The following is a 16,324-nucleotide window of genomic DNA, read 5'->3' as shown; positions in this document are numbered from 1 at the left end:
CTGGTTTCCCCTCAGCATCGTTTCCCCTGCTGGCCCTGCACAAATGTGTTCTTTGATTATTTTCTTTAGCATTTTCCCAGGAATAGAGGTAAGACTGACTGGTCTAAAGTTACCTGGCTCATCCCTTCTCCCTTTCTTGAAAATGGGCACCACATTGGCCCTTCCCCAGTCCTCAGGGACCTGGCCGGAGCACCACGAGTGCTCGAATAGCTGTGCCAGTGGCTCAGCTATGACACTGGCCAATTCTTTCAGCAGCCGTGGATGGAGGTCATCCAGGCTTGCTGACTTGTACCCATCCAGCTCCTCCAGGAGCTCCTTAACTATTTCAGAACTTACCGTAGGTGGACTGGTGCCATGTGGACATCCGTCAGTGATTGAGGTGGGGGAATTGGCTTGGTCGGTGCATAGAAATACTGAAGCGAAGAACTCATTGAAGAGCTCTGCTTTTTTCTCCGTGTCAACCACCAACTGTCTTGATTTGTCCTGCAGGGGCCCTATGTTGCTCTGAGCTTTCCTTTTGCCCGCTATATACCTGAAGAAGGACTTTTTATTATCCTTGATTGTTGAAGCCAGCCTGAGCTCAAGCCCCGCCTTGTCCTGTCCAACTGATTCCCTGCAATAGTGCGCCAGGGAGATATATTCCTCTTTGGTGGCTGCTCCCTGCTTCCATTGCCTGCACATCTTTTTCTTTGCCCCCAGACCCTCCTGGAGTTCCCTGTTCTGCCAAGGGGGCTTTTTTGCCCCCTTACCTCCCTTCCTACGTAAAGGGATAGACTCCTTTGGAGCCCCAAGGATCACTCCCTTGAGATACCTCCAACCCCCCTGAACCCCCATATGCTCTATGTTCTTGAGTTGCATCCCGCCTCTAACTAGCCTTCTAAGCTTAGACATCTTTCTGTCTAAGCCAGCAGCCCACAGAGCCTGGTATTAGTGTTTCTGAAGCTGTATCCACAGCAAATCCAGCCCCGGTTTATGAAGGTAAATGTGAGAATGGTCACCTTGAGTCCCAGCCCTCTGTTTCTGCCTGTGCTGCCTCCGAATTGTAACATTAATTCTAATACATCATAAAACCTGGTCTCCATTCAGAAGGATATTAAATTGCAAAATGAGAAGCCTTAAAATAGAAAGGACCTTGCAGAGTGTATTTGGCTGGTGTCAAGGGGATCAGATGGAAACCTGGTTTCTTCTTGTGGGCGGAAACCTTGTTTCCTTCTCGCAGGCTCATTCTCTCTCCAAAGGGCGGCCTTTTACTGCTTCTGTAAGCTTTTTCTGCCTTGTTTAAACACAGCCCTGCAGGGCATTTTTCTGACCAAAATTACTGAAAGCCATTTCCAGTGTAATGTGTGAATCAATGGGAGTTAGAAAGCAGACACAAAAACCACTTGCTGTGACCTGCAGTTCATTTAACCTGGTTCTTTCTTTGCTCTGGCTTTTTGCAGAGCAGTGAACAACACTCTCTCTATCATGAAACCTTACCAGGCCTTTGCCCGGCTCCCCCTCTCCTCACAAACCCAGGAAACTGGGAAGGGAGCCCAGGGCCAGGCTTGCTCCTAATAAGAACTGCAGACTTCTAGGGAGGGAAGGCTTGGAACACCCTTTCTCCACACTGCACAGCCACATATTGACCATACGCAGTCCAGTGTCAGTATAAGTGGTCTTCTGAGTGAGTCTGATCCTGGAGCAGATTGCGGCAGTGTCTGAGCTCTGCAAGCCTGCATGCCAAGACATTGCACAAGCCTAAACATTTATAAAGAGACCCTCCCACATTGGTATCCATCTTTCTCTGCAGCTCATACTGTCACATGGCTTGCTTTTTTTATTGCTTTATCAAATCCAAAGCTCTTTTTTTCCCCTTCTGCCTCCAGTTCAGTGGAGAGGGGATGAATTCTCAAAGTTGTCTCTAAAACAGAAGGCTTTTCCAAAAACTCCTCTGGTTGCACATTGAGGAGTCATTTGGACACTTTGACCCAACTGTGGCCTGGTATCGAACAGGGTTATGGACTGCCAGACCCGCTCTGTTTATTCATCTCTTGAGAACCCTTTGAAAGAATATGTGTTGTTTCTTAGAAGGCCAGTTCTGTAAGTGGCTCCAGCTCCCACTGGGTCAGCCAGAGTTGAGCATACCTTATACTTCCCAGGGTGGAGTTAATGGAATACTCTTGCTGACCTCCAAATCCTCACCATTATCCGTGAGTGAGGTCCAACTCCAGCCCACCCCTGAGAACCTGGAACCTTGACTTTCTCTTCAAACAGACACACAAAAGCCAGCTTTTTCAAAAATATCCCATTCCTCCAAGACTGAAAAAGAACAAAACAAAATTATCCTGATCCAAGCGAACAGAAGATTTATATGCTTGCATATGCTCCCATGTTAGATGGACATGCCTTTTCACTCATTCCACCCTCATGTAGTAGGGATATAAAAGGTTGCAAATAATGCTGGATTCATTTGTTTTTCCATTTTTGGATGGGTAATTTGCAACAGCTGCAGTACTTTTGCACTCCCCAAAATAATTGTGGAAACTTTCTTCTAGCCTCTAACATGAAATGAAAGGAGAAGCACAAAAAAGCAGTCAATCATTGTATTTTAAAGAGAAGTCAAGAAGAAGATAGCATATTAACTTAGCAATAAGGCCCTTCCTTTGTTTTTGCATTGAGTAGATACATTTATATGAATTGCAGTAGCATCAGATTGCTGTAGGGACAGCATGCTTGTTTTCTGCTATGAAAATCATTTGATTATGTTTTAGCATTTCACTTTAATTCTTAGCCTTCTTTTTTATCAGTAGATTTTTTTAAATAGTTTTTTGTTTTGAATATCCAAAAACTGGGCTGCGTTTGGTCAGCTTGCCTTGATAAATGGAAAGATAAAGGAACTCTCTAAAAATGAACATTAAACCACAAATATAGAGTATAATTTTGTAAGCAGTAATGACCTATGGGGAAAGCCTTGTTTATTTGTCAGATTTGCAGCAAATCTCTATTAAGATGAAATGCTTCAATATCCAGCAGTCACTCTGGGGCCAGTTCCATTTTTATGAGTTTATGACTTATGGCCTGAATTTTCAATTTCTCTTCACAATCTTCCCAGCGCCACTTTGTTGGCATGAAACCAGGCAGGGAGCAAATGTGGCTCACCTGCAGCATACAGACCACCCTTATGCATCGCCACTATGCCAATGCAGTGGTCCTGGTGAAGAGGGATTTAGGGCCTGGAAGCTGACAGCTGTTCCACCTGTAGTGAAAGGACAGCTCTTGCAGTGCTGTTTTACTGCCATTTTGGTGTTAGGAGGAGGTACTTCGCTTTTCCTTCCTCTTTTTTCAACCAAAGGGAACACCAGCCCTCAGTCCCATGCTGTGTTCAGTAGGGTGCCAGCCTGTGGGTGAGCCTCGTTGAAATGTTTGTGTGTTCTCCAGGATAACTCCATGCTCAGTGGGAACCTGGTTGCCATTCAGGAGCGCCGGCTGCACATCGGGGTCCACAATGGCCTCTGCTTTGTTCAGACACCTCAGGTAGCAGTGCTGGTGCCAGAGGCTGAGGCGATTCGGGGGCGCTCTGACAAGAAACAAGGCTCCAGTGCTAAATTCAGGTATAAGGCTGAAGGACCCTTAGTTGTTGATGAATGCCTGGCTCCTGCCATTGGCTGTGCAAAGGCACTGCATTTGATTTCTCTGACCGGTGAACAAGCTGTAGTCCAGAGGGGTAGATCTGCAGAGATCCTTCCTTCCTTCTGGGCTTCAGGGCCAAAAAACAAGGGGAAAATGGATAAGACCGAAAAAAAACAACTCTGGGTTCCATCCTCCCTGGTGCTCTGTTCCTTATTGTATCCAGACAGATTGGGGGGAACAGAGCATCTCTGAGGAGATTCCCAGGGCTTGGCAGTATTTAGCCCTTTTGAGTCACTGCCACTATTGGTCATCAGCCCTGGGGCTCTTAACAACTTGAGCCTTCCTTAGGAAAGGCCAGTGATGCCCTCAAAATATTCTGGCATCAGTGCACTAGTGAATTGATTGCACTTGTGGAGGGTAATGTAAGAAGCACTTTCCCAAGGTCTCTGTTAGGGTCATAGCTAGACTGTAAGTGCTTTGGGGCATATTTTTGTTCTGTATCTGCACAACACTGCAATAGGGGGTCCTAGTCCATGGCTGGGGATCCAGAAAGCTTATTCAAGGAATACATAATGGTAGTTTCTAATATGCCCCCCCATCTGCCCCCCATTGCTATACATTGCAGAAAGTGTCAGCAGGCAGCCAGTGCATCTGGGATAAGCAGGAGCTGCTTTCTGCTAGATGTACAAGCCAGACCCCATCTAATTGGCGGTTGTGCTGTGTTCCCAATATAGTGCCATGGGCCAGGCTCTGGTTTTGAGAAGCCGCATTCATTTGACTGAGATGGTTCGTCACCCAGCATTTGGAATCTTCTTCCAGCTCGAGTATGTGTTCTGTGTGCCAGGTGGAGCAGACAGCAAGGTAGGAATTCATGCAGCATAAACATATAACAATTTCTGTTCCTATTACCACTTTCAGACTGAAGGGCCCGAAGTTCCTTCTATGTGCAGTGTCACTGACAAGCCTTAAGTAGCTGTGCATGGTTATTTCCCCAAGAGAGCATTACAACATCTTGGCAGCTGCTCTAGTTACTCAGTGACATTTGCAAAGTTTCTGTGACTAATTATTAAAGTACATAAATCTGTGCCTGATAGACCAGAATGCTACTGAATAACTAGGTATTCTGCCCAATTTTTACACTCCTCTATTTCCAAGACAATAGACAAATGACACCTTCTGAGCTATTCTTGCCTGCCATATAATTAGTGCAGGTATTTAAGACACATGCCATCTACTGAAAATCTCTTTCTTAAAAGGTTACGGTGCTGAGCCTATAAAGAAAGACTAATTCTTGCTAATGTGTAGCTTTCTAATTTTTGAATGCTGGATTGTATTGCTTCTGGTCTAGGGAAATGATCATTTCAGCTCCTTCGGCCCACTAAGTTAGTATTCTATGATTAGATGAGAGAAAATTGAAAAGACAGGTACTGTCTTTGTAATTCAAATTATAGGTTACATTTATTTTAATGAAGCTATTCCTCTCAGAACTGCATTGATTTTTTTAATCAGAGCAATTTAAAATGAAGCTAAGAAAAAATTAGTGAAAAGTTTTTTCAAAGCAAGAAAAGGAAAATCTGGAAATATTAGTTTCATTCTACCTTGACCTACAGGTAGAATGAATAAAATACTTCAGATCAATAATATGTAATATAAGAGATTAAAAAAAGGGCAATTTTGATAATAAATGAAAAAATACATACTTTCCTAGACAGGAGGTAGAATGATAATTTATACCAAGCAACTTAATAGAAAGTTTGGGGGCCTTATGGTTGGCAGTTATATCACCACTTTCAAGTTTCCAATCCTTTGGGGCAATGGCATTCAGAGAGGGTAAGTCTTTTTTGAGAATGTTGGTAGTTTACAAGTGAGTAGGAGGTTTCCATGCAGAGGGATATGTTAAAGTTGGCTGCTTGTAAGGGCTCTGAAATATTTAGGCCATGGTAAACTGCTCCTGGCCTGCTTAGCCTGGCTGGGCAACACTTTGTGCTATTTCCAATACATCTGTTTCATATTAAAGGATCCTAGTCTGGTGAGCTGTCATTCAGGATTCTCTCTTTAGGGTAGGGTGGAAGTTAAATGTACTAAAACAACGTTCTCCACAGGATTTGGCTGATAAAGTTGATCACGCAGTTGGGACTAGTATATCCTGCCCTCTTGCAGAGGGTTGCTCTCAGCCCTCTGACTCTAGGATTCTGTGTTATGCCCTTGGGACTTCAGTAAAATAGGCTCTCTCTTCTCAAAACATTAGTTGTTTCTTCAGATGTCCCCTGTACCTGACAACTATGGCATAGCCTCAAGAGCATGTGTCCTCCCACAGTCCAGTTCCTGCAGTGGTGCAGTGTTCCTGCATCACCTGGTTTATCTGCAGAATAGAAAGGATTCTTCTTCTTGTTGCTTTCCCCCACAATCCCTCACTGTCTAGCACAGATTGGCTAACTCATTAAGTGCACTGATGAAAGAAAGGCAGCCGTTTGTTCTTGAAAACTGACTGTTAACTAAAATCTCAAATGTGCAACATAACACAGTGGAACACAGAACAGAAGGCACCTAAAATAAAGTGATGCACCAAACAGCACACAACAGACATATATATCTCTGTGAAAAGTTCTTCCAAAATTGAGAGTACAAATTAGACACTCCTCTGTTTTTATTAATTTAATTACCACCTCAGTCCCCCTACATCCGTAGTCTTACTAATTGGAAATGTTGATTATATTTGGCTCGCTGGTCTACAGTGCTGTGCTCTTAGCTGTTCTAACTTGGACAACAGCTCAGACTGGCTTATGTTGGAAGTACTGAAATGTCTTTATTAACTAATTCTGTTCCTTCTTATCATAAAACTTCCTTCTCTTTCAGCCTCTGAAATGCCTTGAATTTCCCTTCCAGACCATTTGCAAACTAGAGTCCCAGAAACTATGAGCTTTGGATTTCTAGTCCTCAGTTCCTTTAACTTTACAAGCTCTCAGCTCCATGTGAAAGTGGCTTTCCGTTCTGTTTTTATTTAGCTCCTTTCAGGAACAAGAACAACTGAAGAACTGACTGTTGCAAAGAATGTCATCTTAGTCACCTTGCAGAGATCACTTGTCTGATTACTCATTGTCCTACTCTGATCTGAGGCAGTGACTTGAGTGTAAGGCTCAGGAACCTCTGGCCTTGCAGTGTATTTCACTAATTGCTTAAATACACTTATCCAGTCAGGAGGAGACCACACAGCACAGTACCTTCCACTCTGCTTTTCCTTTACCTTCCTCACACAACTTCAGCATTGCAAACACACGTGTAATTGCCCCTAATCTGTTAGTGAAAATTGGCAGGTGATGCACCATGCAGGAACTTTATTTTTCAGAGGAGTTGGTAGCTGGCTGCAGGACCCTCTCTATCATTTTTGTCTGCTAATCAGTATGCATGAGGCATCAGGAACATAAAGTACAATCTGTTCCTTACAGGGTGTAGAAAACAATATTACTGTGCAGAAGAGGAAGACAAATTTCACTGTTGTTCAGTTTTGGAGCACACCGGTATTATGGTGCAGGACACTAGGAAAGAATCCAGACAGATGGACAGGCAGATAGTGAACAATAGAGCAGCTCTGTTAGCTTAGTCACTTATGAGCTTCCTAGGCATATTTCTAACATGTTCTACCCCATACAGAGGAGCTACGTACGTACACATGCCAATTCCTTTCTTAACACAAGGAGTCTCTGAACCTAACAATTTTTCAGGTCAAGTTGATCATTTTTTATCATTGCTGAAGGGATTTCTGGGTGAGGCTAAATGGGAAGGTACTTTTGAAGTTGTGGTTTAACCATTCATATTCTCTTGTATAGTTGCTCTGTGCAGGTCTGTGTATTCTTTTGCCAACCAGAAAGTAGAAAAGTTCATATTACTAGTTGCAGATAATGTCAGTTTTTTGTTGGACAGCAGGGACAAACATTTTTCCATCACTACTGGTTCAGTTTATTGGTTTGTTATTCCCTTTCCAATCTTAGACCATTGAACCTTCCTTAACAGGAGGATAAGCAAACAAGGAACAATTGCCATAAGCTACTGGAGAGAAGGTTTAGACTGGACATTCGAAAAAAGTTCTTCATGGTCAGGGTTGCCAGGATCTGGAATGGGCTTCCAAAGGAGGTGGTGCTCGCCCCATCCTTGAGGGTCTTCAAGAGGAGACTGGACAGGCACCTGGCTAGGTTTACATGACCCCAGGTTTGGTGACCCTTTTCCTGCCTGCCAGGGGTAGGGGGTCAGACTAGATGGCCCACTGAGGTCCCTTCCGACCCTAGAATCTATGAATCTATGAATAAGTTATAGCAAATACCTTGCATGCACACAGACATGGGTTATTTCCCAAACAGGCATATAAGCAAGACACATTTACATGAATGCATGCAAGGAGCAAACCTGCCATTGGCAGGCAAATGGCTGGACTGAAGAGCCCTACCATGCTGGAATATAATTTTTCAGGATTCACTCAATTCTGTTACAAAGTAGTTGTTTTAATTTTGAGTCTGGTCCAAACACCTGGAGAAGTGGATGGGATTTGGATCAGGCTCTTACTGTGGATCCCTTTTGTGTTCAGCTTTAACAAGCTTGAGATATTGGTTCTTACCTTGAATTGATCTAAATATTTGATTCAACATTTTAACATTATAAAACCTTGAACCAAAAGGAAAAAAATTACACTTGACTACAAGGTGTCTTCCAGATTCAAATAATAGCACCTTTTGTTGGTCACGTATATAGTTTCTAAAGAAGTATTTTGCTATGTAGGGTAAAAGGCAAATATCTCCCATCAAAATGTCAAAGTGCTTTTCAGTGGTACCACTTGTGTGGGTTTGTTAAGTCATTTTAATTATATGTTGTTAAATTTTTCTACTGTATATGTATATGAAGATTTTTAGCTTGCAGCAGTCCCAAAGAGTTCTGGCAAGCTAATTTGGAGAATTTCAACTTTTAAAAAAGGAATTTTTCTTTTAGTTTTAGCACAACATATTGAGCTCCAACTGAAAAAAAATTAACTCTTCTTGGCTCTTTCATAAAACAAAAGATCTATTGGTGAGTTTAAACCCGGTTTAGTAAGGATCTCAAAAACACGGGAACTGTACTACATTGGATGACCCCTATGTATCAGTATCATGCACGCTAGCATACATTTATTGGTTAACAGCACACTTTAAAATTATTTCAACCCATTTTTCAATCTGGGGTGGGAGGAGGTGGGTTATTGAACAATTCAAAATTGTGAGTAAGAAAATAAGAGTTGTTCTTTCCCTTTATATTTTTTCCCAGTTTCATTGGTAAATGAAATCCATGTTGTATAGGAAATCTTACAAATCATGCAATACATTTCTTCCTTCACCACACATGCCCATCTCATACGTCAGGTATTGAGATGCAATGACCTAGTCCTGAGGTTTGACTTTGGAGAGGTGCACTGCATTTATTTGGATGGGCTAGGACTATGCATTATACTTTGGTGAGGATGGGGTGACCCTCATCTTCCCCTGAGATATTGGCTACATTCCACTTTAAGATGCCTTTTACTGGGCAGTGATCTGATTCAGTATTCCCATGGTTTTACCTTCTTAGATGTAAGTTGTTGATCCTCAAAATAACTAACAGGCTGTTAATGCTGATGAAACATGCACTTTGGCCTATGCACTTGTATTCCCCATCAATATTACATGGTCTCCCTGAGGAGTTATCTGGAGTCCAAGCAGTAGAGCAGTGAGTTCTCCCCCAAAAGAGCAACTTGAGCTTCAAGGAAAGTGGAAGAGGGGTTACAGTGGACAATAAGCTGAATAGGAGCCAGTAGTGTGCCCTTGTTGCTAAGAAGGCTAACAGCATACTGGGCTGCATTAATAGGTGTGTTGCCACCAGATCAAGGACAGTGATTCTTTCCCTCCATTCGGCACTTATGAGGCTACATCTGGAGTACTGTTTCCAGTGTTGAGCTCCCCACTACAGAAAGGATGTGGACAAGTTGGAGAGAGTCTGCCTGTCCTCCTGGCACCAGGTGGTGGCCTGGAAGATGGAGTCCAGCCCACCCAGGGCTTATGGGGCTGGATTTCATCTCCCAGGTGCTGCGGGGGATGCTGGACAGAATTAGCTCTGTCCACCCACGCAGCACTGCATAGCACCAACACAGGCCAGGGCCTGAGCACATCTCACCCAGGGTGTGCCGGGCAGGTAGGCAGGAGGGCTGCTTCTGCCCAGAGTCCCTCACAGTGCCTGGTGGGATTTAGTCTGGCCCTGCAGGCCCTGGGCAAGCCACGCTTGGGTCCTGGCCCTGGCCCTGGTTGGTGGGAGGCATCCAGGGCCTTCATGGCCAGACTCTATCTCCCATATATCGCGGGGCACACTGGACAGAAGCAGTCTCACCCACCCAGCACCACATGGGGCTGCTTCCACCCAGCGTCCCCTGTGGCGCCAGGAGAGGCCAGCCTGTATCCGTGGGGGACGGAGCTTAGTTGCGGGCCTCCACACGGTCTTGTCTTGTCTTTCCATGCCATTAGTGCTCCGGGGAACTACAGGCAGTGTTTGTGTGTGTGTGGGGGGTGGTCATGCATATGCATCAGAAGCTCAGACAGGGGTGGGACAGCATGGAGACCCATGGCTAGGCTTCATCCCCTGCCCCCAAGCTGTGGAAGTGGCTGGCAGGTGCCAGCTCTTGGCATGGTGTGGGGTGGATCAGGGCATGCTACAGCCCCAGGTGAGCTCCTGCTCCTGCTCTGTGTGTGTGTGTGTGTGTGTGTGTGTGTGTGTGTGTGCGCGCGCGCATGCATGTGCACATATGTGTGTGCGTGCAGCCCTCAACAGCTCACCAAAAAGTGTTAAGTGGCCCTCCAGCCCAAGACCATTCTGTTTGGGAATGGTCTTCCTTTGAGCAGGGGGTTGGACTAGATGACGTCCATAGACCCTAATGTTCTATGATACTATGATTTTATGATCCATATCTCACCCAATGTAAGAACATTTTCACTTCTTTAGTGAATGGTCTCATGTTACTCCTGTGTAGAAAACCTTTATGAATAGAAGCCTCTTTCAGGGACAAGTCAACCTCCAGTGTCAGCTGAGTCTAATTCTCTAGTTAAAGATATTTCTAAGGAGTCAGCAGCATATTGATAACATGGCCAGAAACTCCGCTTTGTATTTCTAGCTCGTTGTTGAATGGAGGATGCATAGATTCACATTAAAACGATTAGGCCATGTTACTCAGCACTCTTGTGCTGAGTGGTTTCTGCCTTATTGTCGGAAATTGAGATCCAAATGACTTGGATAGAGCTGATTTAATTCAGGAAGACAAGGATTTTTAAACTGGGTCTATTTTGCATGGACTGCCTCGGGCAGACAGCAGGGGAATTTTTATTATGGTGCACTGTTAAATAGGTACTTTTTCCCCTTTCCACACATGTGGCTGGCTGCCTCTCCCTCAAGGGCTGGGGTTATTTCTGTGCTTTTGCATTTTGTCCAGGCTGTCACCTACAGGGATTCTTTACAATTCTGGGCATTACTCTATAGTAAGAAAGTGCAACTTGATCAATAGCCATTGATTTGTTAGGGTCCCTAATTGTCCCACAAAAATGGCTGAGAGAGGGTCATTGATAATGCAGTAAATGTCTTCTCTCATTAGAGCTGTCCAAAGCAAAACTGGGGAAAATGGATATTTATACAAGTGACACACATGCTCCAGACAGAAGCGATTTGTATTGATTGGAAAAGGAAAAGCTGAAAAGAACCATACAATTGGAAAATTAGATATTGGATTTAACTAATTTAAAAAGTTAAAACCTAAGGACCTGCAGAGGCTTGAGTCTTTGAATGCAGATTTTTTGTACGGTGATAACAAACTTAATTTTAGGTTAGCCTGAAGTCCAATTCCTCAATTTAATTTTTAAAAAAACAAAACAAAAGTGTATTTAAGTCAGGCAAAAGTTACCAAGCCTAAGGGCTTTGTAGGGTGAAGCCACCTGCTTAGCTACAGAACTGGTGCAGCACAAGCAGCTTCAGGTGTACACTGCTCCCACATTGTCCCCTTACCAACCAATTATGCCCCAGAAGGGAAAGAGGGTAACCTTGGGAGCCCACCCCATCCATAGCATCTCAGCTGGGACAGTTCATAGTTACAGCAGTGCTTGTAGAGTGGGACTGGGGCCACAGTCAAATCAGTTCAGCCATCCAGATACTTTTCACCGTGCTCATACCTTATACTCAGCCCTTGTACATATTCAAAGGGATGCATGCAGGTGTCTCTGAAATACGCTCTTCTACTTTCCAGTTCCATTGGGTCTTAGATTTAGTCCTGAAGGTCTCAAGTTACAGTAATCATGGTGTCTTCTGGCTACTAAGAAAGCTTTGTCAGCTGCATGCACCTGGTATGTGCTGACTTGGAGCAAATTAGAGGATGATTTGCTTCCTGTTCCCTTAGCCAGCCAGAAGAGATCTACCAGCACCACCTGTGGACTGCTCTTCAGTTTTGGTAAACAGCAGCTTTCCACCCAGAGGAGTTGCTTTCCTTGTGACTGTTCGAGGATGCGACTCACTCTGTAGGTTCCTTCCCAGTGCATACATTTTGTTGCTGACAGAATAAGCCCAATTAAAGCTAAACTCTGCAAACTTTTCCAAGGTGTCTCCGGTCCTTATTTTTATTATGCAAGTGCAGATATTGTCCTGGACAATACTCGGGGCACAGAATGAGTTATCCTGAAGCACTGGGGAGGAGAACTAGAGATACTTAAAATGATAGGTTAAATTTGGAAACAGGCTGAAGGGAGTGGACAGTACTATGTTTCAGATCACAAAGGCAAATGATCAGGACAGGGTATTCATAAGGACACAGCACTGACCTACTAGTGGATACAATTCCTGTTGGCCTCTATGGGAAAGTGGATGTTTCTGGAAACCCAACCCTTAACTTGCCTTAGCCCCTTTAGGGAGGCAAAATGTCTTCCTTCAACTGTGCCACAGACTTCATACTGGGAGGGTGTTTACATGACTGGGGGAAGGAGCCAGACACATAATGCAGCCTGTCAGCTTCCTGAGTGCACGTATGCTATTGGTCATCACTGCCCTTGTCCTTCAAGCAAGAAAGAATGGTGGTGCGGGTGCTAAGGCCCATGATTGACAGCCCAGAGGTTGCAAGTTTGAGACCGTAGCAGAAACACTCGTGGTGCAGCCTGTTAGATGCCAATGAATTTTTGAATTCTGCTAAATACCTTTTCACAAACACAAAAAAGGAAAGGAACCTATGTTACTTGGACAACACTGTGCCCTCTACTGCCTGCAGGCCCCTCTTGTCAGGCTGCCTGTCTGTGACCTTCACGCTGTTAAAGGACTATTGGGTCTGAGATAAGGGTTTAGCTTTTCTCTGAGACACTGATGCACCATAAACTGTATTGATAGGCACCTTCACACCAGATTGTCAATGGCTTCAGCATGAACCCAATTAACCTCTGCACTACCTTTATGTAGAGCAGCTAATCCCAAAGCTGATTGCCACACTAATCGTAGCATCCCGTATGCCATAATCCGTGCTTTGCAGAGAGCTGTGAGAGTAATTTCAAACACTGATACTGACCTGTAAGTTTATTTTTATACCTACTCTTCCATAACATTTAATTTTAAGGGAAGGTGTTTAAGTGACTGAGTAAATGGAACCCTTTAGCCTCTTTTTAGAGTACATTTCCAACCTCAGTGACTAGAGTCAGAAGTATGTTATTTAAAACTGTTATTACAGTTCTTGAAGGGGCTCACTGCTCCTTATAGAAAGTGATGGCTTTTCTTTTCCATGCAGGAAAATTGGTCATCCTCTGGAACATAGTCACCATTTTCATGGCAATGACAGTAATGCTGCTGCATAGTTACTTGTGGAATTTGGTAACATTTACATTGCAAACCTGGTTTTCAGATTATGTCTGGGCTGGAAGAATTCACTCTGGGTTGAAATTTAGCTGGGCAAATTCTCAGTTCGGAAGAAAGGAGATTTTCTCCATTTTAATCACATGTATGTGAAAGAATGTTAAAAATGTTGGTAATTCTTGGAAAATACTATGTTGCAAACTGTTAAGCCAGAGCTGGAAGAAGATAGCTCTTTGGATATATTTTGTAAAAGTGTGAAGTGCAGTTATTCCATAGACTGTCTTATGTCAGAGAATTGTTACCATGATACTTTGGGTAAACTGGACATGTGTAAGAAAACCCCAAATGTTCTAGCAAGAAGCATGCTTCAGTGGTTAAAGGGAGCAATTACTAGTCAAAACTCTTGGGTGTTATATGCCTGTGTAGCACTGAGTCAGTGAGTGACTTCAACCAGGTGAGCTCTGCCCCAGGAGTCTTATAGACCAATTTCTAGCAACAAAGAATGAAGAAGAGACCAACAAAAAACCTGTGTTACACCTAAGCACAGTTACACCTAAAACTAGTAGATAACAAGTTATTCCAGATTTTCTGAGAGGGATTATTTGCTGCTTTTCAGACAGAAAGATACTACTGGTGCTTTCTGCAAAGCCAGTAAATTTAGGGATCTGAAGAGCATTCTATGCTTGATGAAAAAAAAAGGGTCTAGAAAGATGAGTATGCGTCAAAGTGGCGGATCTCAAAATATGTTGAAACTATGTAGTAGTTATACCTATACCATTGAAGTCACAAGAGAAAATGTATAAGTGAAGATAAGAATCCTAGTTTATTTGGTGGCATTAATTGTTTTCATAGTGAACTAATATTGGAGCACTGTGGTGTGCAGGGCATTGTTTCTCAACTAGTTATTGTCTTTCAGCTGGAATAAATGCCCTTCTCTGCTGTTAGATTGTCAACTGTTTTCTTGCCTTTCAGTGTATATAGCTTTCATACATACTCAAGAAGCACAGATTTAGGAGCTTCCAGGTTTGCGGAAGCCATCTTTTCAATAATAATTGCATGTCTGCATGGAAATTAATCACAGGTAGACTACTTGCACCTGTAATGAGCTGAAATGGTAATTTAATTCCTACTGTGCCTGGTCTGCACAGAATTTATGAATTGTTAACCTCAGATCAGATCTTGTGATCAGACCCACTCTTCACTCTTAACTTCTGTGACACTACAGAGAGTTCTAGTTTTCTCCGCGTTTCTTACTGTTGAAATTCCAACAAGCAAAACCTGATATTACTTTGTAACAAGAAAGAAATACTTAGGAAAACTTGCCCGTCACACTCCCTCAGTATAAAAAGATTTCAGCAAAAATTGCAGGAGCCAAGAAAATTGTTAATGCTCAGCAAGCAGAGAATGTTTGATGATAAATTCCTATTTGGTTCAAAGATTTGACCTTTTTAGATGAAAGTCGCATGCATTGTACAATTATACAGATGGATTCATGTGAGGGGACCCAGATATTCTCTGTCTCTGGTTGTTTATGCATCTATATTTTTAATCCCAGGCACTATCCACTACCTCTTTGAATAAAGCAGCCTACATGCATTCAATTCGATGGGCTGTTTGGAACCCTCTGCTGGACTCGGATTCCTCAAAAGTGATTTTACCACTGCATGGAAGCACCCTGCACAACCCTGCCCACGTGTTGGTTTACAAGACCCCTCCAACCAGCATGAGCTCTGAAGAGGTAAAGAGAGAACTTCCTTAAACTTACTTAGAGCAAAGGGGCATAAAAACCACACCACAGGCCTTGACTAGGCAGTTTTTTCTCATTTAAAAGATTTGGAGTAGAATTTTGTAAGCCAACCTAATGACAAAATTTTAATGTGAACCAGTTACTGAGTAAACAGACATGGAGCAAAAGCAAGGAGAATGCAGCAGAAAATATAAATTGTGCATTTATTTGGTCAGCTGTTGCTTAGCTTTCAATATTTTATTATCGGAGTGCATATTGTCATATACTTTGGAAATATGATGATTATTTATTGCATTATTTATTGCATTGGTGCCTGGAGGCCCCTGGTTTTTGTGAGAGGCAATATCCACACAAATTATCAGATGGCTGTTCTTTTTGCAAATAGCTGTAAGCTCTCACTTCAATAGTAATTGATCTTTAGAGAGGTAACAAGGAGCCACCAGTTTTTGAATGAATTAGCAGGTTTTGGTGCTCAGTGATGCATAACAACCTTCCATCTCAAAGAACGAGGTTCACAGAATTATGTGCAAAATTCCATTATAATGCTAAGCTACATTGATTACACACTACAATAGACAGAACTGACTATCACTTTATAATGTGCTCTAATACAAATTGGGTCATTCACATTAATATGTGCTGCTTGGAGTAAAACTGTTCATCAGAATCTATACTCTGTTTTAACAGTAAGTAGGCAGGAAGGAGAGTATGAGTGCATGTCCTAAACTTTGTTAGCACAAATGCCCCATGTCTTAAATGCTAGAGGCTGCAAGTGGTTGAGGAACAGTAAAAAAACAAACAAACCCTTGCTCATACCCTCTTCACTCTCCCTTTTCAGCATCCACTTCTGCCACTGTGACACATAGAATACTGGGTAAGATGGATCTATAGTCTGACCCAGTAAATGTCCTTATTCCTTTTAATTTTTGGTTATTATCTTTCACACAAAACTTGGTATGTTCAGAGATTTGGGACCAGAGTCTGATCTTAGTTATAACATGAATGCTGTATGCTATGCTAAGTGATCAGAAGTGTGTAGGTGAAATATAAATGAGGAAGTGACAAAAACAAAATAAAACCAGCCAACACCATGAGGACCTTGGGTGGGAA

The 16,324-nt window shown here is 43.0% G+C and overlaps 1 protein-coding gene across 5 annotated transcripts in view; it reads left to right on the top strand.

Moving 5' to 3' along the window:
- NPHP4 (nephrocystin 4) overlaps positions 1–16,324 on the top strand; it is a 104,555-nt gene that overhangs the window by 35,968 nt on the left and 52,263 nt on the right. For all 5 annotated transcript variants that reach the window (XM_025206412.1, XM_025206411.1, XM_025206413.1 and 2 more), the window contains 3 exons: positions 3,418–3,590; positions 4,344–4,470; positions 15,023–15,205. In XM_025206412.1, the coding sequence (XP_025062197.1) occupies positions 3,418–3,590; positions 4,344–4,470; positions 15,023–15,205 (483 nt within the window). The remainder of the gene's footprint in view (positions 1–3,417; positions 3,591–4,343; positions 4,471–15,022; positions 15,206–16,324) is intronic.

Source organism: Alligator sinensis, unplaced genomic scaffold (assembly GCF_000455745.1).
Source record: "Alligator sinensis unplaced genomic scaffold, ASM45574v1 scaffold322_1, whole genome shotgun sequence".
NCBI classification, from domain to species: domain Eukaryota; kingdom Metazoa; phylum Chordata; order Crocodylia; family Alligatoridae; genus Alligator; species Alligator sinensis.
Note: the sequence above shows the minus strand (reverse complement) of the source record. Positions and strands in the feature narration are given on the sequence as shown.